A 25,926-nucleotide genomic window follows, 5' to 3' on the forward strand; every position below is an offset into this window, starting at 1 on the left:
CTGTCCGAGGCCGACCTCCATCTAGAAGACAGTGGCGAGGGTCACTCATCCGAGCCCTTTAGGAACACGACCTCCTTCCTGATATTGTTGTCACCCCTGCTGTTGGTTCGTCTCCTTCTCCCTGGCTGGATTTTCAACCTGAAGTGATTGCCCTCGGTGGACCGCTCCCGAAATCCCAGGTGAACCCTGTTATTCTCTGCAAATACCACCTCTCCAGGATCGCCCACTGGTCCCCAGGTAGGGCCGTCCTCTACACTGATGGTTCTGTTGACCCCTCTACAGGTAGGGCCGGGGCTGGTGTCTACATCTCCCGTCCTGATGCCCCTGAGCCTATCAAACTGTCTCTCAGAGTTTCTGACGGGGCATCCTCCACTCAAGCTGAACTAATAGCCCTCCTTGCTGCCCTTCTCGCTGAGGAAGAAGCAGATGGTTTCTGCCCCTTGCTTGTCTGCTGCGATTCCAAGTCTGCTCTCGACGGGATCGCATTTGGATCAGGGGAAAATAAGGACCTCATCCTCCGAATACGAGGGTTAACATCCACACTTCAGGATGCAGGCCGTCCTGTGACATTCCTATGGATACCCAGTCATGACGGTATCTTGGGCAATGAGGCAGCAGATGGCCTTGCCAAGACTGGCTGCAACAAGGCCACACCTGACTACGTTGTTCCTCGAACACTTTTACAGCTTAGGACCCAAATTCGCCGCAAACAGAGAGAAGCTCGGGAAGCAGCCATCCCCCTGGAGTCCCCGCCCACCTGGTACGATGTCCTCCGTAAACTTCCTGACCTCTCGTACGTCTATGGGAAAGGGTCGCGGAAAGGGGACGTGATTGCTGCCCGTATCATCATTGGGTATGACTTTGCTTGGGAGATTGGTATCCCCGCATCCCCTGAGCAACGCTCTTGTGCATTATGCAGAAGACCCGACAGCAGCACCCTTATCCACTACCTCCAAAGATGTCCCCACACACAACGCTTCCGTGACGCCTGCTGGACCACCACTCCACGACCCCCTGACAGAGACACGATGATCCTCCCCATACTGGCCAGATATTATGTAAATAACATTGATTATGTGTTAAAGGAATATCCTTCCTTCCTTAGGCTTTAGTAAGCCCCTTTATAATATTTATACTGTATATACTTGTCACACTTGCCAGATGCTTCTGGTGTCATTGTACAGGGGTACCTAGTGACAGCACTAGGATCCCACTTCCTCTATCAAGGAATAAACAATTGAAATTGAATTGAAATTGAAGGCAGGGAAGGGGAGGGGCTGGGGAGTCGGTCGGTACTGGCAAATCTGACCCATACGACGCGTGTACTGAACGGCGCTCATCTTTTGGGGAGAGGAGAGGGTGCATGAACGTGTGTTGGATGTGTGGATTTAGTACAGGATTGTCACAAAGAGGCGTTACAAAAATGATACGAACAACAGGATATTACTTAGTAAAATATCATTCTTAATGTTACATTAAGCTTTATAAGTAGAAGGAAGCTAATAAAGGAAAGAAAAGGTCATTTTTGGGCTGTTCCTATTAATTAAAAATGTAGGGAAAAAAAAGGTCTATAAAGGACAGTTTGTCCTTTAAGGGGCAGACTTGGCAACCCTGGTTCTGCGCATAACCGCGCATGCGCAGTAAAGCAACGCGGTAGATTTTATGTGACACCTTCGGGCTGGAATTAAAACAATAACAAACGTTAACTTGTGTTGTGTCTTGTGAGAGCACTGACAGTACGCTAGGCGGCTGGAGGAAGCAGAAAGTCACTACGCTGTAGTTACCATTAGCCAGTTGATGGTGGCGTCTACATCATTTGCAGTGTAGTGTCAACTTCAAAGAAATAGTAAGCTCGAAATGTACCTCGGAAACTATATTTCTCCTGTGTTATAGTGCCGTCAAGGTAATACTGTATTGCAGTAAACAGCGGGGTGTGCCCATTTCGTCACCAACCCGTTTACTATCTTTGTGTTCATTGATTCATGTAAGCATCCCACTAAGACAATTTATTAAAGAAGGCATGTATGGACAGTAACTGATAAAATGGTATTCGTACTATTTTAAATGTTCCATCTATATACTACCACTGTCTTGTAGAACTTAAAATGTGAGGCTGATTATCGGTGGCCATGGCTATGTGGCGTTAAGTAGTCTGGTTATCATCATTGCAGATCTGTATATCTGTTCTAATGAAATCGGGTGGCAGGCTGTCAGACATGAGTTCAAAGTTGAGCTGAGTTGGGTGGTGTGGTCTTTGAGCTTGACGATGTCTTTGTAGCCACACAGGCACAGCTCACTGATCCACATCAGGGCCTGGGAGGCGAAAATGTAATAATAATAATAATAATAACAAAGAAAAGTAAAATTTATAATACAAAATACAAAAATAAAAATAATAATGATAACAACACTGCAATTATAATAATAATAACAACACTGCAATTATAGTAATAATAAAGAACCACAAAGAAATACAAAAAAGAAAGAAAAAAGATCAGGAGTGAGAAACAATATATGTACTGTATGTTGTGTTGTCAATGGTAAGAGAAACAATTGAAACCCTGCAATTGTGTGTAAATGAGGTAGAAAGTCAGATCAGCAACCTGGGACTTGGTCACAATTTTTGTGATGCCATATGGCTGCAGGACCTACCATTAGTCAATTACATTATTCTTCCAATATCTTCCCAGGTGGTAGTACCTCCCTGTTTGGTAGCTGCCTACTACTTACTACCTTGTTTGACAATGCTGCTTGGTTTAGGCAACTGGTGGGCATTAGGGTGGCTCTGTTTGTAGCTAGTTAATTCTTCTTCAACAATTTGAGCAGCCGAGGTGAAGTTGTCACGTGCACATCCCTCTTTGACAGCAACAGTTACTTTTGTTGTAGCAAGAAGGCCTGTTGTTCCAGGATGGTTGTGAGCATGTAGACCTGGCTTAAATGTTGTCCCTTGCTAAATTACACTTGCTGGGCACTTGTTATTCTTCTGGTGGATGCTGCAAGTCCAGTATGTTACAGACTCCTTTTCTTTTCTTACTGTGTATGTGTAACCATCAGAGCTATGCAACCGTAGCTTCCCACAGTTTGTGCCAGTGGGAACAAACTTCCCAAGTAACTGGTTGATCACCTGGAAGGTTTTCTGGGAACAGTTCATCTTGGAGATATTTCTTGTACTGGGGTGACCGGATCAATAGGAAAATTAACTGTGAACGAATTGTCAGAACTAGTAGAAGACTCATCCAAGGGGAGGTCAGCAGTAGCAGGGCATTCTGGACAGTGCCAGGCAAATGATCCACCTTTCTTTCAATGTTTGCCTATTTGCCTGTACATATCCTGAGTGATGGTTGTGCCACACTTCCTGTGTCTCCACTGATGGCAATAATCACAGGAGAGAGCCTGCTGCCATGATCGTACTTCCTTGCCACATCCAGAACAAAACTGAATACAGTTTGTAGAAGCCATGCTGAGTTGAAGGGCAAGCTTGGTGTTGTCGGTTGCAGTGCTCAGCAGTTAGTGTGCCTCTTACGAGTGTTAAGATCGCCCATATCCACTTTGGTAAGGTTGGCCAGTTAGTCATGTGACAATTTCAACCAGTCTTATCACCAATGTAAGATGCAATTAAAATGCGCATTAGATATATATTTGCTAGTAGTAGTAACCAATAACTATTTTTGTTAACATGCAACAGGCTATGTGGCCCGGTAAACCTGGCCATATAAAAAATATCAAATAATAAAAAAAGCTGTTAATTAACTGCCAATCGTTTCCATCGAGTGGTTTGCCTGATAATTGCCCGTTGTTTACAGAAATCACCTGACAGTCTGACCGTAACCCGCACTGAAAGTGGTGAAGAAGAAATCACCTTTATTTGTTTTGTATTTTGTTTATTTATCATTGTTTTAATCGTTTTCTTTATTAGTTTTCTCTATTAAATAATTTATATTCATGTATAATAATAACAATAATTCTCGAGTCGTCTTTAAACATGTGTAATTTCCAGGGTTGTTATGATTTAAATCAAATGATTTAAATCACATGATTTAAATTGATTTAAATCAGAGTAAAAAAATCATGATTTAAATCAAAATGATTTTTTACTAACAACTCTTTTCTCTTTTTATTCTACATGATTGAAAAGTATATGCAATGCAGCAGGCTAATAACATCAAGATGATTAAAGTGCTAAGACCAGGATATGTTCCACCTAATAGACATCAAATTGGAGGGTCTCTCTTGGATCAAGCCAACGATTCAGTGATTAAGAATTATTCAGAAGAACTTAGTGGGAAAACAGTTTGCATGGCCATGGATGGATGGAGTAATGTCCATAATGAGTATGTATAACTTTAACAGCGGACAACCGTATTTATCTTGTTGACTCTATAGACACAGAATTAAGACACACAGCTGAATATCTGTTGAAATTAGCTGAATGTGCTACAAAAAAGTGTGAAGACAAATTTGGATGCACAGTAAGAAGCTGTGTAACAGATAATGCTGCTAATATGGCAAAAATGAGAAGTGAATTCGGACAAGATATATCCATTATAACATATGGTTGCTCTGCACACCTGTTAAATTTGCTTTCACAAGACCTGCAAATCAAGAACATTAAGGAGCACATTACTGAAATCATTAAGTACTTCAGAAATCATCACATCCCAGGATCTTTGTATAGAAGAGCAGGAGGAACAATGCTAGTAATGCCATCAGACACACGATGGAACACAGTGACAGATTCTATTGAATCTTATTTAAAGAACTGGGAGACCCTTGTCAAAGTGTGCAAAGAAAATAGTGAAGACATTGATAAGAAAATTGAAAGGAAAGTTAATGATAAGGCATTAAAAAGAACTGCAGAAGACTATTTAGAGAGACTTAAGCCTATTGCTGTGGCATTGGACTGTGTCCAGAGAGAACATACCCTATTAAGTGATGCTGTAGAAATCTGGGTAAAACTGAAAACTGATATTAAGGAGTATTTAACTGATAAGAAGGATATGGATAATTTTGAAAAAAGAATCAAAGTAGCATTGACACCTGCCCATTTTCTAGCTAATGTGATAGATCCAAGGTATCAGGGCAGACATCTGACTCCTGAGCAGCAAGACATTGCAGAACAGTATGTGTGCGAGTCTCTTCCACATTTCCTTTCAACATTAATGTCCTTCCATGGAAGAAGTGCACCATTTAAAGAGGTCTATTTTGGTAAAAATGTTGTAAAATCTCTCTCACCCCTTGCTTGGTGGCAGTATTTTGCCAATGATATGACAGAAAATGTAATGGATGTTCCTAGGCAATTATTTACAGCTGTCGCATCATCAGCAGGGGTCGAGAGAATTTTTTCCACATAAGGATTTGTACACTCAAAGGTAAGAAATCGCCTAGGACAGGAAAAGGCATCTAAGCTTGTCACAGTACATAAGCATTTCAATGTTCAACTAAGCTAATTTAAATGTTTTGAACTATTTTTGTTGTTTACAGAATGAGAATATTGTGTTGACTTGAAGTTTTACCGGTAATTCTTAATACACTATAATCCTACAAATGTAAGAAAATAAACTTGTTACCAGTATTATTTTTTTTTACAAAATGAGAATATTATTCTGTTGACTTGAAGAAGTTATTAATTTTTAAGTTATTAATTTTTGAAACACTGTAATCCTATAAGAGCATTTATGTTAAATTTCATTATTACGTTTGGATTTGTGCACTCAAATGTAAGATATGTTACCAGTTTTCTTTTATTTTACAAAAAGAATATTATTGTGTTAAATTCCATTGGTACATCTACTGCATAGGTAAATATTTTAATGCCAATTTTCTGTTTATTATCCTGAATAAGCTTTGGTTGAAAAATACTGTTTTCATGGTTTAAAAATACTATTTTAATGCAATTAGTAAAACTATAAAAAAAATCGATTTAAATAAAAAAAATCCGATTTACATCAAATAAATCGATTTTTTTTTATTTTTTTTTTAAAAATCATGATTTTTTCCAACCCTGGTAATTTCTATTCGTGCAAAATAATAACTTGCAATTTGTCACTCTAATATCAGCGACTGTTTCATCACCAGACCATTACTGGTGACGAAATGGATTTGATATTGGTGAATTTGGTGACAAAATATTTTTTTTGGGTGACGAACCAGGTGGTGACAAAATGAGGTGTATCCTAACAGCAACCACAGAATTCCGGAAATTCACTACACTAAATGATAGAACTATTTTTTTCTATGATAATTTTCTTTGATTACATTAGGTTAGGTAACACATTTTTTTTATCAGATTCTTTGGTTGCTGTAATCTGCTATTTTACTGCCGTTAATGGGTTGTTTCTGGTCATAAATGCCTGCTAATTAAGATACCACTACAGAATGGCCTAAAGGTTCCTCTGCCAAGCCTTTATGAAAACTTGCCTTTAATATAGGAGAGCCACTTATTATTTTTACCCCTCTCTATTATTACTTGAAAACCTGCAATGTTTGGTAAAAGTGGAGCAGAGTTACCACCAGAAATAACTTTTGGAATTGAACCAAAATTTATGGAGATATTAATTACATGATACTGAACACGAAAATGGAAACAGAAATACACAGAACTTAACAAAACCTGTCTTAACTAACCAAAACTCCATAGCCTTACCTAACTTCCGATCTGCTCCCCGGACCCGTTGGCATATTAAACAGAAAGTACTTAGTACTTTTGATATCTGGTACCAATGAAAGCAACTATCTTGATGCAGCATGGTGTACTTTTACATTTTGTGTGGACATAAGAGTTCGAGCAGTTGCTGCACTGAAACATATCTTCTTTAATGTCAGTTCTGTGCTGCATTTTGAGCAGTTGCACATCTTGCCAACTAATCCATGTTGACATATGAACTTGCAACACAATACTGAAGACGACGCAATAAGGATGCCAGTGAAAAACAGTATAGATATCATCTCCTTGAGAAAGAACAATAAGTATACAAACATACCGCTACTCGTAAGATATTGGAAATGAATCGAAACCCATAATATGGATTTTGATTCCAACTACAGGTATATGGGGTTTGCGCAGGTCATAGACGTGACTTCAAACCAAAAAATTAAAATAAAATTAAGTATATTTAAAGTAATAAAACCCCTAATATGAGGCTCCATTGTTCATTGACAAGATAAGCGAGACTGAAATCAGAATGTATTGTATATGAGCAGATGACAGCATGTGCCAACTTGGCGAAATATTTGTGGTAATTATTTAATTTCTTCGCGTACAAAGCACGTAGAGACATGATTTTTATTGCTATATGATAATTTTTTTGCCATGATTTTACCCTGCAATTTCCCTCATTTATGATCATAGAGAAAATGGGAAAAAATTTTTGTAATTAAAATAAAAAGTTGTATCAAATTTATTAGTTAATATCATCCAAAGAACATTTGTGGAAAATATGAATGAATTACAGGAGGTCCCCGGGTTACAAACGGACTCCGGTCCTGAGGATGTTCTTAAGTTGGATTTGTATGTAAGTCTGAACACATGCTTTGTGCATACCATACTTACAGAACAATGTTTAAAATCCCACTATATCATAGCCTAAGTCCTTATATACATAAAAAATCACTTAAATTAAGAGAAAAGAAGAAATAGAATGACAAAATACAGTAAGTGAAAGTAAAAAATAAGTGCCTGTATCAGGTAAATAAAATACTGTAAGTTTTACGTTTAAACCCTGCTCGTATTGGCGGGCATTCGTAAGCCGGGGATCCCGTGTATATAAATATATTCTGGTGCTAGCTGTCTGCTCACTTTTACCCAATGTTTGATAGGGTCACACACACTCACACTACGACCCATTGCAATCACCCCAATACCCAGCTTAATCTGTGAAAGTTTTGTGTTTGACTGAGCTTATGCTGATATTGCAGGAGCCGTAGATCCTCAGCAATTTGGTAATATGAAAACTTCCTCCACCACTCACTGTCTTGTCGGCTTTCTCGACTACTGTACATATACAGTGGTCCCTCGGTTAACGAACACAATTCGTTCCAGAAGGTCGTTCGTTAACCGAAACCATTGTTTCAATGGGATTTTGGGGTAATTGGTTCCAGCTCACCGAAAATTACATACCGGGTACACAGTAAAAATAAATGCAGTAAAGTACACTTACTTTGAGGTGTGTATGTAGAAGGCTCCTGGTTGATGATGATGATGGGAATTAGAAGTGGGGGTGGAGGAGAAGGGAGAAGAGAAGGAAGTGGGGGTGGAAGAGAAATCACCCCATGCTTCATGCCGTTATTTCACCCATAAAATTTTAAGTTCACTAGGTGTAATTCTAGATTATTTTCTTTAAATCAACACTGCACTGCGCTATATATTGTCAACATATAAAATAAATTTCAGAATAACCAATAATTGTACTGTAAAAATAGTTTATGTTCAAGAGAGCCACAAGCAAGATGTTACCTCCACTGACCAGAGATACAAACTGACGCCTTGCTGGGCGAGTCAAGTGGCTCATTGGCGCACCATAAACTAGTTTCCTGTACTGCAATCATGTTGTATAAGTGTTAAAATGACTAAAAATTTTAATATAATACTTGGAAAATTATTGAATAGTACATCCTTCTTGATATTTACTCAAATGGGAATGAATTTAAGCTCTAGAACCGATTTCTGTATTGGCGGACTAATATTCCAGCTGGTGAGCAAGCGAAAACATGTTGACATGATTTCGTAAAAATTTAGTTAACCAAATTTTTTTTTGGTAACCGAATTGAAGATTCTTATGGAAGGTAATTTGTTAACCGAAATTTCGTTAAACGAGGTGTTCTTTAACCGAGGGATCACTGTACCGCCATCTGGAGAAACGAAAAACGTCTGTAGCTGTCGCCTTCATTGACTTCACCAAAGCCTTCGACCTAGTCGACCACAATTTAATCATCAACAAAGCTATTGACCTCAGGTTTTGAGGAAGTCTTATACCATGGCTTACAGACTTCCTCAGTTACCGACGCCAAGCTGTATGCTTCCGAGAGGCTGACTCCACCCTTCAGTCACTCACCTGTGGCGTCCCCCAAGGCACCAAGATGGGACCACTATGCTTCCTTTTGCTTATCAATGATGCCCTAAGAGAAACCCCTGCTCGCTGGAAATATGTCGACGACTCCACCATTGGGATCAGCGTCAACAATTCTGCTCCCGACTACACTGCCCTTCAGGATTTATTGAACAGTCTCCAAAACTGGGCCACCAACAACCATGTCACCATCAATCATACCAAGACCATGGTTATGCACATCAACCTCTCCTCTGACGTTGTCCCACCCTCTTCCATTTCTTTAGGTCCCGACACACTGTAGAATCCACTAAGATCCTCGGCATCACCATAAACAACAAACTAAATTGGAAACCACACGTCAGTGAAGTTGTCAAATCCTCCAGTTTCCGTCTCCACCTCCTCCGCCGACTCAAGTCCCTCGGAGTTCCTGCCCCCAGAGCTCCTCAGTGTTTATTCAACATTCATACTTCCCAAGCTCACCCATGCCTCCCCTACCTGGTCTTCCTCCCTAAATGCCACACAACATAAACACCTAGAAAAAGTGCAAAAGAGGGTATGCAAGATTATTCTCCCCTTCCTACTCCACATATCAAGAAGCGCTCAACACACAGACCCTCTCGGCAATCACGGACCATCACCACGACCTCATCTGCAAATTTGGTGAGAAACTTCTGCACCATCCTCGACACCGGCTCCTACTACCGCCCGAGAATTGCTGTTCGACACCACAACTGCATCAAGCCCATACGAGCACGAACTGATCGCTATAAGAACAGCCCAGTCCCAACCATTGTAAAAATTATCAATAACTTGTAATCAACCAGTGTATTCACTCCCAGTCAATCTTACTTTTTGCACTGTCACTCTGTTGAAATGCCCTGTAGTTTGAGCTTCTCTCCACCTAGTTATTATATATCATATTTGTATCACTTTTGTTACTTGTATATTATTTGTAAATCAAGAGACCCATTCCCCAATTATGTAACTGTATACAGTGACCCCTCGCTTAACGAACTGCCTTCCATAAGGATTTTCAATTCGGTTAACGAACAAAAATTCGGTTAACGAATTTCTTACGAACCGACCTCAACATGTTTTCGCTTGCACTGACCGGGCAACCAGCTTTAGTATCAGTCCGCCAATACATTAATCGGTTCTAGGGCTTAAATTCCTTACTATTTTAGTAAATATCAAGAAGTTTATACTATTCAATAATTTTAAAAGTTTAATATTAAATTTTTTAGTCATTTTAACAATTATTGAACATAATTGAAGGTAAAGAAACTAGTTTCTGGCGTGCCATCCAGCCTGTTAACACACCAGACAGGTGTTAGTCTCTCTCTGTTTTCAGTGGAGGTAACATCTTGCTTGAGACTCTCTTCAACTAAATGCTTTTTTTCTGTGTTTCCTTGCAAATTATTGGTCATTTTGAAATATATATTACATATTGACAATATATAATGCAGTGCAGTGTTGATTTAAAGAAAATAATCTTGAAATACACCAAGAGAACTAAAATTTTATGGATGAAATGGTGCCATGGGGTGACTTCTCTTCCACCCCAATGCCTTTTCTTCTTCCTTCTCCTCCACCCCCATTCTAATTCCCATCATCATCCAGGAGCCTTCTACATACACACCTCAAAGTAAGTGAACTTTTCTACCATTTTTGTTGAATTTAGGAAATTTTCGGTGAGCTGGATCCAATTACCCAAAAACCCATTGAAACAATGGTTTCGGTTAACGAACGACCTTCTGGAACGGATCGAGTTCGTTAACCGAGGGGTCACTGTATTTTCAACCTTACGGCTGCCATACTCTTTCAATAAACGGTTAATTATTATTATTATTCAATTTCAATTGTTTATTCCTTGATAGAGGAAGCACAATCCTAGTGCTGTCACTAGGTACCCCTGTACAATAACACCAGAACCATCTGGCAAGTGTGACAAGTATATACAGTATAAATATTATAAAGGGGCTTACTAAAGCCTAAGGAAGGAAGGATGTTCCTTTAACACATAATCAATGTTATTTACAAAATATCTGGCCAGTATGGGGAGGATCATCGTGTCTCCGTCAGGGGGTCGTGGAGTGGTGGTCCAGCAGGCGTCATGGAAGCGTTGTGTGTGGGGACATCTTAGGAGGTAGTGGATAAGGGTGCGGCTGTCAGGTCTTCTGCATAATGCACAAGAGTATTATTATTATATTATTATTATTCTGGACATATACTGGGATGGGCCTGGAGGGCAAAAATGTAATAATAATAATAATAATAATAATAATAATAATTCATAAATTAAAAAAATAATAAATATAAATACAGGTTGTACCTCTCTAGTCCGGCAACCTCGGGACCTGACTGGTGCCGGACCATGGAAATTCACCCTTTTCCTGGATAGATAGTGACTTGTGCTTATGCCTGGAAGCACTAGCACCACTTTCTCTGCATCATGGTCTCTTTGAAGACATATTGAAGAGTTAAATGTCGTATAGTAGCTTCTCAAATTTCGCGAGTTTTTAATTCTTAACGTATTTTATTGGAACACACAAAAAAATAAATAAAAAAGAAATTTGACGGCGGAAACTTGAATTTCGACGGGTTTGAACGGCCCGCCAACGTGCAGACGACGTGCATAATCGTGTAAACAGCGTCATTTCTCTTATGTACAAAAGATTCATTATTGTTTCTTACTGAATGTCTTTTTTATTGAATTAATGTTTATGTGTGCAAAATGAGCAATACAATTCATTAATAATACGTAGAATATTAAAACACACGAGGAAATGACACAGCATTGTTTTCGTTGATTACAAAGCCAGTGACTGACTGGTTCTACATATAAAACTGAAGAAAATAAGACCTTGGTTGTAGCTGTAGTAAAATTGATATGGTTGTTTTAAGTAATGTTATTTAATATTAATAAATGGAACAATAGAAGTAGCTAACGATAATGGTAAAGAAAAAAGAGAGATCGCATATGTAACTGCGCATGCGCACACGTGAAAACATATCGTCATTACTTTACATAAGAATATGAAAGCAACACTTATTTACTGTTCATATATATTTTAATTAATGTTTCTGAATTTGTTTTTATTGAATTAATGTGAGCGTGTGCAAAATTAACAATACAATTTATTAATAATACGTGGAATATTAGAGGAGACGAGACGGCTGCCGGCATTGTTTATGTTAAAGCTTACGAAACCAGCGACTGATTGGTTCTACATATAAAACTGAAGAAAATAAGACCCTGATTTTAGCTGTAGTAAAATTAATGTAAAAAAAATAATATGGTTGTTTGAAGTACCTGTAATGTTATTTAATGTTAATAAATGGAACAATATAAGTAGCTAACCATTAATGGTAAAAAAAAGTGAGACTGCGCGTATGTAAGTGAGCACATGTGAAAACATATCGTCATTACTCTACATAAGAATATGAAAGCAACACTTATTTACTGCTCATATATATTGAAGGGTTAATTGTTGTACTCTGTATAGACAAGCAGAGAGAGAGAGAGAGAGCAGCCGAACTGCCGGATGTAAACAAACCTTAATTTCCCGCGGCTTTGTTTTTTTGTTTTTGTTTTTAAGGGGATTAGCCCACCCGGGCATAGGTCACTGACCCACATTGGGGCCTGAGGGGCAAAAATTTAATACTCCTGTAATAATAATAATAATCAGATAAGTAAAAAAAAAAAAAAAAGCTGCCTATCTACCTATTGGACAAACTAAAATCGTTCCGGACCACGGGAGTTTCCGGACCACAGAATGCCGGACTAGAGAGGTACAACCTGTAATAATAATAATAATAATAATAGTAATAATGATAATAATAATAATAATAATAATAATAATAATAATAATAATAATAATAATAAAGACATACAAAAATGAAAAAAAAATCAAGAGTGAGAAACGATATATGTATGTTGTGTTGTCAATACAGTAGTAAGAGAACCAATTGAGACCCTGCAATTGTGTGTAAATGAGGCAGAAAGTCAGATCAGCAACCTGGGACTTGGTTACAATTTTTGTGATGCCATATGGCAGCAGGGTTTACCATTAGACAACACATTATGCTTTCAATATCTTCCCAGGCGGTAGTACCTCCCTGTTTGGTTGTTGCCTACTACCTACTACATTACCGCTATGCCATTAAAAAATATAAATTTTAATCAATATGGGATGGATGGGTTATTGATAGTTGGGTTTAAGACAAGTTAAACTACAATACTGTATTTTTATGGTGATAGTGGAGGAGACGGCTAACACCAAAGAGATATTTTCTGTTTATAAGATCATAAATCACCTGTAGTGGGCAGGGCATGAAAGAAGAGGGAAATTACTGGGTAAAAAATGGCAAAAAATTTATCATATGGCATTAATAAACTGTGTCTAAGTGCTTTGTAGGCAAGAAATATATTATTTGCCATAAATATCCAGCCAATATTTCTTCCGTGGCGTCGTGTATTTGCATCTTATCGTAAACTATAAATTTTTGATTTCGGTCTCTGTAAAAATTAAAAGAACGACGGAGGGTGTCATCGGGGGTTTTATTATCATAAATATTGGCTTGATTGTCTTTCGTTTTCAATATTATGTTTCACTTACCTGGTTTTCTTGTTTATAGGCTATGCAATTAGTTCTTGAACCTATTTTATGTATAAAGGATGAGATTTATATACAGTGAGTTCTGCTATAACGCGTGTTTTGATAAAGCGAATTTGCTCTAACGCGATTTATGAATTAGGAACGATATTTGTATAACGCGAACGCTTGTTTGCTATAACGCGATTTTTGCTTACTATTTCTCCAATTTTGTGGTACAGTACTCCCTCTTTATCGACGGGGGTTACGTTCTGTAGACGGCCGTCGATAAAGAAACCGTCGATACCGTGATGGTTACGTAATTTTTCTAACTATTATTAGCATATGTTGAATAAATGTACCTTTAAGCATTAATGCGTTTCCTTTACACATAACCTTAAATAATATTGTATAAATAATAATATAATAAGTGGACAAAAATACTAGCAAACTTGCGATTTCATTTATTGAAGTGAACATCGGTCCTTACAGTAAACAATACAGTGTACAGTATATACAAGTGTGATGATTGAGGCTTATTAAAAGCCTGACCAGTCAGATGAGTATGATGAGTCAAGGTCTGCATCTTCTTGAGGGGTGTGGGCAGGTACTGCATCTTCTTGTTGTGAGGTGCCGGCAGCTTCTACGTCTTGTTGTTGTGAGGTGTCGGCAGCTTCTGCCTCCTGTTGCAGGATGCCGGCAGGTTCGGCGATGACAGGCACTCGGCGACTGAAGAAGTTGGTGATGGTGGTCTGTGCTTTCTTGCTTCTCATTTCCCTCTGCAGTTCTATATATGGCAACATAACATTTTCAATAGCTCTCTTTGCTTTAAGGGACCTATCAAGGGAGGGATCAATGTCATAGAGATGAGCAGAGAGGGCCTTACTCATTCTTATTACTTCACCAAGATTATCTAAAGTTAAGTTCTTATTTTCATCATCACTCACTTCATCTTCTGTTTCATCCTGCAGCTCCACTAATTGTTCTAGTTCATCACTTGTAAATGGATCCCCAACATTTCCCAATAACTCTTCTTGCACCTCTGCCGCTGTTAAGTCAGAGAACCCTTCACCTCCAACTTCATTTGCCATAGTTATTATGTTGCGTAACTGAGTTCAAATAAAGCCAAAATAAAAATCCGTCTAAATAATCCGTCGATAATCGAAACCGTCGATAAAAAATCCGTCGATAAAGAGGGAGTACTGTACTGTATTAACTGTGAATATAGTAAAGAAGAATATCAACAAGAAGCGTTCTGGTGATAGAATTCCCGGTGATGATCGTAAAAGAAAGGATATAACACTTGAAGAGAAGCTCGATTTTATCAACCTCAAAATCACCCTTCTCCCCCATCAAGTAAAGTGTTACATTTACTGTATGATTTCATTATTAGATATGAATGTAACATTTATTTAGACTGTGCTATCCTTTGTGTTAGGCTAACTACTAAATTATTTCGATTTCGAGTAATCTGCACCTAACCCTATTTTCTCCATAAGCCCTGTTATTTCTATTACGCGATTTTCTATAACACGATATTTTACAAGAACACAATTATCGCGTTATAGCAGAACTACCTGTACAGTAATGTACTGTAGTTTGATTCAAATGCCATATTATGGGTTTACGTAGATTTTCAATTTCTTTTGAGTAGCATTAGATTCTAAGTGAACTGTATGTTTGTATACTTATTGTTCTTCATCAAGGGGACAAACCAATGATTCTGTCCTTGGACATATTCATTAGACAAGCTCACCACCTTGTATTTTAAGTACTGTAAGTAGTAATGGTGTCCTGTGCGGGTTATTCTTTGTCTTCTCGTAAGTTGTAGAAGATGAAGACTGTCTCCGAGAGATCATAATGTCAACATGGGCTAGTTGGCAGGACGTTCAAGATACGGCAGATAACTGACAGTGAAGAAGAACTATGTGTTTCAGTGCAACAACTGAAAACATAAAATTACACAATGCCACTTGAAGAAAGTTGATTCTATTGGTACTGTACCAGATATCAAAGTAAGTTCTTTTTGCCCCACTGTTAACAAGTTACGCAAGGCTAGGTAGGTTTAGTGCGTTAGGTCAGGTTCTGTGCATGGTTGCATCATTTTTATTACAGCAAGTACTATCATCCGAACAACATCTATGGAAAAGATGAAAGAAATCGAACATCTGGGGCTATCCGTCTCCTCCACCACTAAATTTTTTTTATATTATACATGAAATGCAAACCAACCAAAAACAACGTAAAATCATTATGAAAGGTTTTGTTGGTTAGTGTAATATTTCAGCAATGATATAGACCTGAAGTCTTCAACCAAATTACTGATAGACTTAATGTTGTCAGTATTATTGAAATTGAAGATATTTTTATTAAGTTCAAATTCATATTTTATTGCTTTCTTTCTGGTGATTTATTTTATTAAACACTGCCTAAGGTCATGGCAGAAAAGAATACAAGTACTTTATACCTGTACAGTACAGTACTGTAGTATAGTGGCACCTTGCATAAAAGAGGGACAATGTTTTAAAGAAACAAAAAGCAGATCTTGGTTAATGTTAATTTTAGTACACATTCTAAACTTCACGACGACAGTAGGTTTTTCTGATCTAGAATTTAATTCTGAATCGATTTTCTTCAATGGAAGTTCAGTAAAAATTTGGTAGATTACATACATGGGACTCACAAACAAATTTTTTATTTTATTTACTGTAATTGTTGATGATTTACAAGAATCTGACCTTTATTCTGGTGGAAATGAATTGTTATGAAGATAAGACCCACATTTATTACCAGTGATTTTGATTGCACAAAGTGGGCAAGGTTTGAAATGATGGAAATTTGGGGATAAATACTTAACACACAAAAAACTGACCCAACCAAACCTAAGGCAACCTGACGTAACCTGAATAACTTTACCTACGGTAACCTTCCCTTGGTATTGGTGATTTTGTATCTTTAACAAAAGCAAACGTGTTTATTTTCATGATAATGGCATTCTGTACCACACGTGACAGAGTAACACCCCATGATTGGTAGAGGCTGATCATGTGAACTTCAGACGATTAAGTAGTAAACAATATTGTACTGTACCATGAAACTTGTTCTAGTGAACTAAAATCCTGTAAAATTTACTCCAGTGAACTGAAACCTTTCCTTACGTCACAACACACCACCACTGTCTAACAGATAGCACATACTGTATGGTCCAATGGCGTTCTATTTTGTAACCTGTGCAAGAAATGCTTGCATTCAGAGATAAAGGTGGAATGCTTATTTAGCATTCTTAATCTGGCTACTATTGTGAGGTTCCTTGGGGCCTTTTGGGAATATTACTATACAAGGGTTAAACTTGAAATTTACAGTACAGCCTCGCCTCGACTTATGACATATTCGACTTACGACAACCCGGACATATGACGGCCATGGTCGTATAAAATATTTTTCACATGTATTTTCGAGTCCCGACGTTTGGTTATAATGTGACGCCATACGATAGCTTGGGCTGGGCCGCCTCATGGTGTACAGCGTCCACGCCATAGCGCACTCAGTTGGTGTTTGGCCGTTGTTGTTGTTAGTGATCGCGCTGTTACTGACAAAATTTTCGTTTGTAATTCCCTTCAAAATGGCTGGCAAGCATAAAAGTGAGAGTTCTTGTGGTGCTGAGAAGAAAAAGACAGTCAATTACTTCTGAGATGAAAATGAAAATAATAATGCAATATGAAAATTGTAAAACGGTAGCAACCATTTCACGCGACCTTGGCTTCTCTCACTCGACGATATCAACAATTTTGAAGGACAAGGAACGAATTCGTGAGGTAGTGAAAGGATCAGCACCTGTAAAGGGAACAATAATAACGAAAAAAAGACAAGGTCCTCTTCATGAGATGGAGAAATTACTTGTGACGTGGATGGAAGACCAGCTGCAAAAGCATGTACCCTTAAGCCTTCTAACCATACAGGCTAAGGCAAAAGGCCTTTTCGAAAGCCTGAAAGAGCAGGCAGGAGATGAGTGTGACCAAAACCTCACAGCAAGTCGTGGGTGGTTCCAAAGGTTTAAGAAACGTTACAATTTGCACAGTGTAAAGGTGAGTGGAGAGGCAGCAAGTGCTGATGTGGGTGCTGCTGAAGCTTTTAAGGAGGAGCTAGATCATGTCATCGTGGAGGGAAATTATTTGCCTGAGCAAATATTTAATATGAATGAAACTGGCTTATTCTGGAAGCGCATGCCAGAACGGACATACATCCACAAAGAGGCGAAAACCATGCCGGGATTCAAGGCATTCAAGGACCGAATCACACTTCTGTTGGGGGTGAATGTAGCTGGATTCAAGGTAAAGCCCTTCATGATATATCATTCAGAGAACCCAAGGGCTTTTAAAAATGTCAGCAAGCATACACTGCCAGTGTTTTATCGCAGTAATGAGAAAGCATGGATGACCCTAGCATTGTTTGAGGATTGGTTCCAGAGTTGTTTCATTCCACGAGCCAAGGAGTATTGTCTGCAACAAGGGGTTGCCTTCAAGATTTTATTAATTTTAGATAATGCTCCGGGACACCCACTACACCTGGACGACCTGCACCCTGATGTTAAGGTAGTCTACCTTCCACCTAATACTACCTCTCATCCAACCCATGGATCAAGGTGCTATTTGCTGCTTTTAAAGCGTATTATTTACGTACGACCTTCGTTTAGGCTATTGCTGCTACTGAAGGTGAGAAAACGCTCAGAGAGTTTTGGAAGGACTTCAACATTTTGCAATGTACAAATAACATAGCTGCAGCATGGGATGAGGTTACAGGTCAGTGCATGAATGGAATTTGGAAGAAGGTCCTGAAAAGATATGTGAACAGTTTCGAAGAATTTAATGAAAATGAAGCCATTTCTGAGATTAGTAACAAGATGGTGCAGATGGGTAAACATCTGGAGTTAGAAATTGATAATGAAGATGTTGAGCAGTTGGTGGAAAGTGTAGCAGAAGAGCTAAGTAACGAGGATCTTATTGAACTGGAGGCACAATTTGCAGAGGAAGAAGAGAGACAAAAGGAAGAACCTGCACCCCCCCCAAAAAGTTTTCAGTGAAACAAATGGCAGAGGCATTTGCTACTATTAATAAGGGGATTCAAATATTTGAAGAAATGGATAAAAATGTTGAGCGTTTTGCAAATATTGACAGACTAATCCACGATGCACTTGCTTGCTACAGGGAGATTTACAATGAAAAGAAAAGGCAAACTGTGCAGTCTAAATTGGACATATTTTTTAAGAAGTCCCCCACTGCTGTCTCACGCCCCACCACTGCTGCCTCTTCACTCCCTAAAGATGAGCCAATACCTTCAACAAGCAAGTATGTTAGCCCGTCTGAAGAAATCGAACTTGATGACCTACCCAGCCTTGTCTCCTCCTATGCTTCATCCAATTAATGTAATCTCCATGCTTAATTAAAAAATTATTGCAGCCCCATGTGCATTCACCTGACTACATTAAAGGTAAGTGCACAGTAACACTTTATTCATTATTGATTACTTTTACTGTACTGTATTTCATTTTAGAATTTCTATGTATTATTTTCGCCTTTTCGACTTACGACCTGGTCGTCGGGACGGAACCCCGTCGTAAGTCGAGGAGAGACTGTATTTTATTTACCTGATGACTTATTTTTTACTTTCATATACTGTACCCCTGTATTTTGTCATTCTATTCTTTCTCTGTCTTAAATTAAGTGATTTTAGATATAGTGTATATAAGGACTTAGGATGTGATATAGTCGGATTTTAAATACAGTCATGCGCCTGTTAACGTCTGACCGAACAACGTCCGATCGCATATACGTCCGTGGCCCCCCCCCCCCCAAAAAAATAAGAAAAAGAAAATCTGTGACGCCTGCTGGACCACCACTCCACGACCCCCTGACGGAGACACGATGATCCTCCCCATACTGGTCAGATATTGTGTGTTAAAGGAGTATGCTTCCTTCCTTAGGCTTTTTTTAAGTTTTTGCCTCTAGGTGTAATGTTAACCTACATCTATTGAGGATAAAATCTTTCACCTACAAATTGACAATAACACATTTGCTGTAATCAGACATATCTAGTTGCCTCAACAATTGCAACCCCAGTTGCAATTGGGGTTGCAATTTCAAATTCTGTGGCATTACTAAGTATAGTGAAGTCTCTGGTGCACTCTAAGATTAAGAGAGAAAACGGAGGACTCAGGCGTCCTGATGTGAGAGAAAACGGACTCGTATGATGGGGGACCAAATAAAAAAAGCATAGCTACATGTTTTGTGGACTACAGTATTAAGCGTACCCTTTTCATCACTTTGTAATAAACCTAGCCATGCCTATGTGTGTTTATGATATTTACCATAACATTATATATATATATATTTAGTGGGTCTAAATGGTCGTAAAATGGGAAACTTGGGGTTGGGTCTTGGGTGCCTGAACCAATTAGAATAAATCCCATAGGTTCTGTACTTTCGTTATCAGCGGGGTCCCAATTAGGCGCGATAACCAAGGGATGACTGTACTGTACTGTATATACTTGTGACACTGGCCAGTTGCTTCTGGTGTTATGGTACAGGGGTACCAAGTGACAGCACTAGGATCCCGCTTCCTCTATCAAGGAATAAACAATTGAAATTGAATTGCAAATATAGCTTGTTTATACAGGTATTCAAATAAATTACTATCTTACATGGAAGTTATATTCACCCAGGTCGTTTGGGTGGCAAATTATGAGAAGAGCTTGGTCACTCTTAAGTAATGATAAATAAACACGCAGGCCTTCAGCGCCAACTGTCAAATCTTATCTCAAATAAATAAAGACACTGTCACCTCACCTCCCCCCCCTTTTCTCACACTCGGCTGGCTACCTCCCTCGTGTTCCCAGACAAAAGATTGGTGATTTCTTTATGTTTATTTTATATAATATCTCGGACTAAAGTTAGGATAATATAATTTACATTGCTGAAATCCTTGCAAGACAGAGATTAATTTAAATATAAGCGTCATATATTTTGCTCAAGATATAAAAAATGTAGTACATTAGTGTACAATACTGTAGTACATTTTATAAAAAGTTTTTCAACTGTATTTTTTGGGTAGATTTACATAAATTTCTTCATTTATTTTCATCCATTTACATGCACACACCATACTAAAAGAAACGTAAAAGAAATAAATGACCTTAGTGCAAAGCTGGAGTGCACATGTACTAATTTGATTACGGTACTAAAATTGTTATGTCTAGTGCGAATTACAACATGTTTATATTCAAATAAATCAGTATCTTACAAGAATCCCAGCAATGTTAATTATATTCTCCTAGGTCATATCACTGGCATTTTAAAATGAGAGAAGCTTAGTAGGACTGTTAAATAAACACACAGAGACCTTCGCCTCAAACTTATCACCTCAACCCCCCCACCACGCCCCCCCCCAGCCCCTCGCTGGGTGGTGGAGCCGTCAGTCCCCCCCCCCCCTCCAGCCAGGCTTTCAGGCTTACAGTTTTTATCTTATATAATATCTCAGACTAAAGTTAGGAGATTATAATTTGCATTGCTGGAATCCTTGCAAGGCAGCCAATAATATGAATATAAACGTCATATATTTTGCTCAAGAGATAAAAATTGTTGTACATTAGTGTACAGTACTGTAGTACATTTTATAAAAAAGTTTTCAACTGTATTTTTGGGTAGATTTACATAGATTTCTTCATTTATTTTCATCCATTTACATGCACACACCATACTAAAAGAAACGTAATAGAAATAAATGACCTTAGTGCAAAGCTGGAGTGCACATGTACTAATTTGATTACGGTACTAAAATTGTTTTGTCTAGTGCAAATTATAGCATGTTTATATTCAAATTAATCAGTATGTTACAAGAATCCCAGCAATGTTAATTATATTCACCCAGGTCATTTCACTGGCTTTTTATAAGAGAGAAGCTTAGTCACTTAAGAACTGATAAATATACACGCGTTAGACCTGGGCCTGTGCCAACTGTCAAACGTACTACCTCCCCTCCCCCCACGCCCCCTCTCTCTCCCCCATCTGCTGGCGTTGCTGGAATCCTTGTAAAACAGTGAATAATTTTAATATAAACGTCATGTATTTTGCACAAGAGATAAAAATTAATCACCTGTATCACATTACAGTAGTGATTTAAGAGTAAAAGTGTATATGTACATATATAGTATTCCACATACACGTAAGTATAAATACAAAGTTTATATGATGATCGGACAACGTCTATTTCGGTTAACATCACGTTTCCAAGAACGTATCTAGGACGTTAGCCGGTGCATTGTATTGTTCTGTAAGTACTGGTTATTACAAAGCATGTGTTCCGACTTATGTACAAATCTGACTTAAGAATGTCCTCAGAAAAAGAAACCCATTAATGGCAAATGTTATGTAAACAAACACCAAGCTACCACGTCCCACGAAATGTGCCAACCACTGTAACAAGTGGAAATATGGGCAACTATACATACATTATTTTGGGTAAGGTTAGGTTGAGTTTGGTTGATTCATTTGTCTTTTTTCGAAGGAAACCATGGTAGTGCAGCCTCTATGACAGAAAAGGTGCTTGTCACTGTCCTAAACTGTTAGAGTATAAAAAAATTACTGTACAGTAGTTGCTTTATTGTGTTTTATTCTTCCCACTGCAGATATGAATCTTAGTAATAATAACTTTTCATCTCTATAGTCTTTTGAAATTTACAGGATAAAGTGGTGCTGATAATTATGATATTTACTTCAATAGTTTTTTATTGAAATTTTGGTCCCAGGAATGTTTACAGTACAGTATTTTGATTTTGGGTACAGTATTGCATAATGTACTATATTACACTGCAGTATTAGAATTGACCCTGATATAGATTAAATTCTTTCAGGTAATGGGATAACAAGAAATATTTGGAAGCCCACTGCCACTTTAGTGTGGATTTATGTGTTTCATCTGGTTGACTTAGACTCTGTCTACTTGGCCTCAGTTGTGCATAGACTCGTTACGTTCTACAATTATGTCCCCTCCGAGTAATGAACCACAAGCAAAGAAACAAAAAGTTGATGATGGTGAAGACATCGACATCCATTCCCGTCTGAAGATTGAGCGAAAAGGTTAGAATTTTTAGCTTTATCACCTGCTGATCATGCTGGACTATAAAACAAAAAATTTAGTCAATTTATACCTGTAGACCAGTGGTTCTCAACCTGGGGACCATGGCCCAAAGGAGCCACGGCAAGAATTTAGGGGAGCCACGGCGAGCTGTTATAAATTGTACGTTTCCAAATAATGTTGGAAATCTGAATTAAACAAAACTTGTATTACTTATTTTGACTTGGCAGAAGAGAATTTTTCATTCTTTTTTGTCATTTTGTTTAATCATATCGACAATCAGTGTTCATATTTACATACTCTGGTGCCAATTTATTATTATTTTTTACGGATTATTTAAGATTTCACAGGTCCAGTCCTGTGTATGTCTGGCCTGACGACTAGATCGAGCTGCTGAACTGACTTGTTCAATGCGTGTCGTGTGTCATCCTTTGCAAGTGGTGATAGGACGAATAATCTCAGTCTGGCCTGGGATATCATCACGAAAACAGTGGAGGCCACGAGGATGTTGAAAATTCCTCAAGGGGGGAATGGAGTGAAAAAGGTTGAGAACCACTGCTGTAGACTATCAGAAAGTATTTCTCATAATTTATTTTTTCTTGTGCCAAAGGTCAAGATTGGCTAATAGCCTATATTACCCTTCTTATCCTTTTCCATTACCTTTGAGCTATTCATCACTTTAGCACACCCTGATCAACTCTTAATTTGATTCTCCTTTCACTTCCTTGTTCTTTTTTAGTGTTTTATATTTTTGGCATCCTATTCACCACAGATCCTGCTCCTCGGAACATTGTCCTTCATTTTTAACTTACTTCAACCTTTTGCACCCAGAGTAAGTGCTTCATGCCTGTAAATTGATGTAGACCTATCGCATTTATTCTTTTTGCCACTTCTCATCTTCGTAGATGATCAGGGTGGTTAGTTTGATGTGTGCACTGTTGGCTGATACTAGGCTTGTATAGGCTCTGATGAACATATTTAGTTCATGTATGGTGTAAACTCTTAGAGATTACACCATGCTGGTCTAACCTGCATTTAAAGAGATCAATGTTGCTGCTGTTATGATAACTGAGGAGCTGCAGACCATAACCTGCTAAGAACCATATGTTGCTGAAACATGTTATATATTACATTGTATTCCCCAACCTCTCCTCTGTCCTCTGGGTATGACAGAGACCCAATTGGGGAGCTCTACATGTGGGTTACAGTCCTCTGAAATGACTTCTGTATGTCACTTATTCCTACCTGAGCATCTTCCTCCATTTTCTATTTTGGCACTTAGCAGATTATTGTCTGGAGCTCTCATATGCTGTAGATTATTCCTTTAGTTTACAACTCTCATTCGAAAGAAATTAGTTATGACAGTTTTTTGTGGTGATAGCTTCCTTAGCTTGAGGCTTGGACATCTACTGGAACAGTCATCAGCAATGAACTTCTGCATTTGTACATTTTCTATTGAGGTACAGCACTCATACACTTCTTTCAAATGTACTATGGCTCTTTGGTATTATAAACTGAGCAAATAAATAAAATGCAGTTTTTTTTACTGTATTAACTTAAATTTAAATAAAATACCTTTTCATAGCCATTTTTATTAACCCAAAAATATCCTAGAACCTTTCCACCCACCCCAAACACCTTACCCTTTGACAAAAAATCACTTCTGTAAATGTATAATACAAAACAACAAAAAATACATTCTTGAAATGAAAACATTGTTAGCTCCAACTTCTCAGCTGGATCAAAAACCATTACAGTACTGCACCTGTATATTAAATCCTCACTAATTCAATATATTTTGTCTATACAGTTGTCCTCAAAGAATTTCATATTCTTGCAGCCAAGACTTCTAAAATATATACAGTACCTGTACTGTATATATTTTCTGTAACTTACAAATTGATAAGATTAACATGAATATATATATATATATATATATATATATATATATATATATATATATATATATATATATATATATATATATATATATATATATATATATATATATATATATATATATATATATATATATATATATATATATATATATATACAGTTGTACCCCACTTAACGCAGTCAATTGAACCCAGAGGGTCCCGCGTTAAGTGAAATCCGCGTTAAGTGAACAACAGAACATATGGGATTAATTCCAATAGAAACCGGCCCGACCCCCCAAACTCCACTTTTTGAAGGCACATACCTATGTTGTAGTAAAAATAACATCTTAATTTTATGATGGTACATGCACACAATTAATACTTAAGAGAAATAGAGAAATACAGTCGCCAAGTTAATGTCCATTCAAATAATGGACTCAACTCCCTCCCTCTCACACTACACAGCCGGCTAACAGATGGTCGGTCGGTCCCTCCCTCCCCCCACCCACCCCCCACCAACCGTCCCAAGGAGATGTGTGGGATAACCTCAAACTAAAGTTAGGAAAATATAATTGACATTGCTGGATTCCTTGTAAGACCAGGAATATTTTGAATATAAATGTCATATATTTTGGACAAAAGATAACAGTTACCTAGAGAAAAAATTTTATCTAAAAATTGTAAGTTTAAACCAAATATATGATGTTTATATTCAAAATGATCACCAAATTATAAGAATTCCAGCAATGTAAATTATATTCTGACCGGGTAATTTGTATGAATTTTATGAGCTAAAACAAATATCTTCAGTTAATAAAAAAAAAATAATCTTCACACACTATCTGTCAAAGTACCCCACCTTGCCTTCCCCCCCTCTTCCAACCGCGCGGTCAGTCCCAACCCTCCCCCCCACCCCTCACCAATCCTCCCTTCCAGAGTTTTTAACATTTAGTATTAAATAATACCTCAGATTAAAGTTAGGATAATATAATTGACATTGCTGGATTCCTTGTAAGACCAGGAATATTTTGAATATAAATGTCATATATTTTGGACAAAAGATACCATAGTTACCTAGAGAAAAATTTTTATCTAAAAATTGTAAGTTTAAAGCAAAATATATGATGTTTATATTCAAAATGATCACCAAATTATAAGAATTCCAGCAATGTAAATTTTATTCTGACCGGGTAATTTGTATGAATTTTATGAGCTAAAACAAATATCTTCAGTTAATAAAAAATAATAATTCTTCACAAGCAATACTGGCTTCTA

At 37.8% G+C, this 25,926-nt stretch overlaps 1 protein-coding gene across 1 annotated transcript in view; it reads left to right on the forward strand.

The window, feature by feature from the left end:
- The first annotated feature begins 1,640 nt into the window (after positions 1-1,640).
- Positions 1,641-25,926, forward strand: part of LOC121863296 (deoxyribodipyrimidine photo-lyase-like) — a 47,847-nt gene continuing 23,561 nt past the window's right edge. The window contains exons 1-2 of the mRNA XM_042361885.1: positions 1,641-1,903; positions 22,548-22,772. Of these exons, the coding sequence (XP_042217819.1) occupies positions 22,677-22,772 (96 nt within the window). The 5' untranslated portion in view covers positions 1,641-1,903; positions 22,548-22,676. The remainder of the gene's footprint in view (positions 1,904-22,547; positions 22,773-25,926) is intronic.

The sequence above is a fragment of the Homarus americanus genome, unplaced genomic scaffold (assembly GCF_018991925.1).
Source record: "Homarus americanus isolate GMGI-L3 unplaced genomic scaffold, GMGI_Hamer_2.0 scaffold46197, whole genome shotgun sequence".
Classification (NCBI taxonomy): domain Eukaryota; kingdom Metazoa; phylum Arthropoda; class Malacostraca; order Decapoda; family Nephropidae; genus Homarus; species Homarus americanus.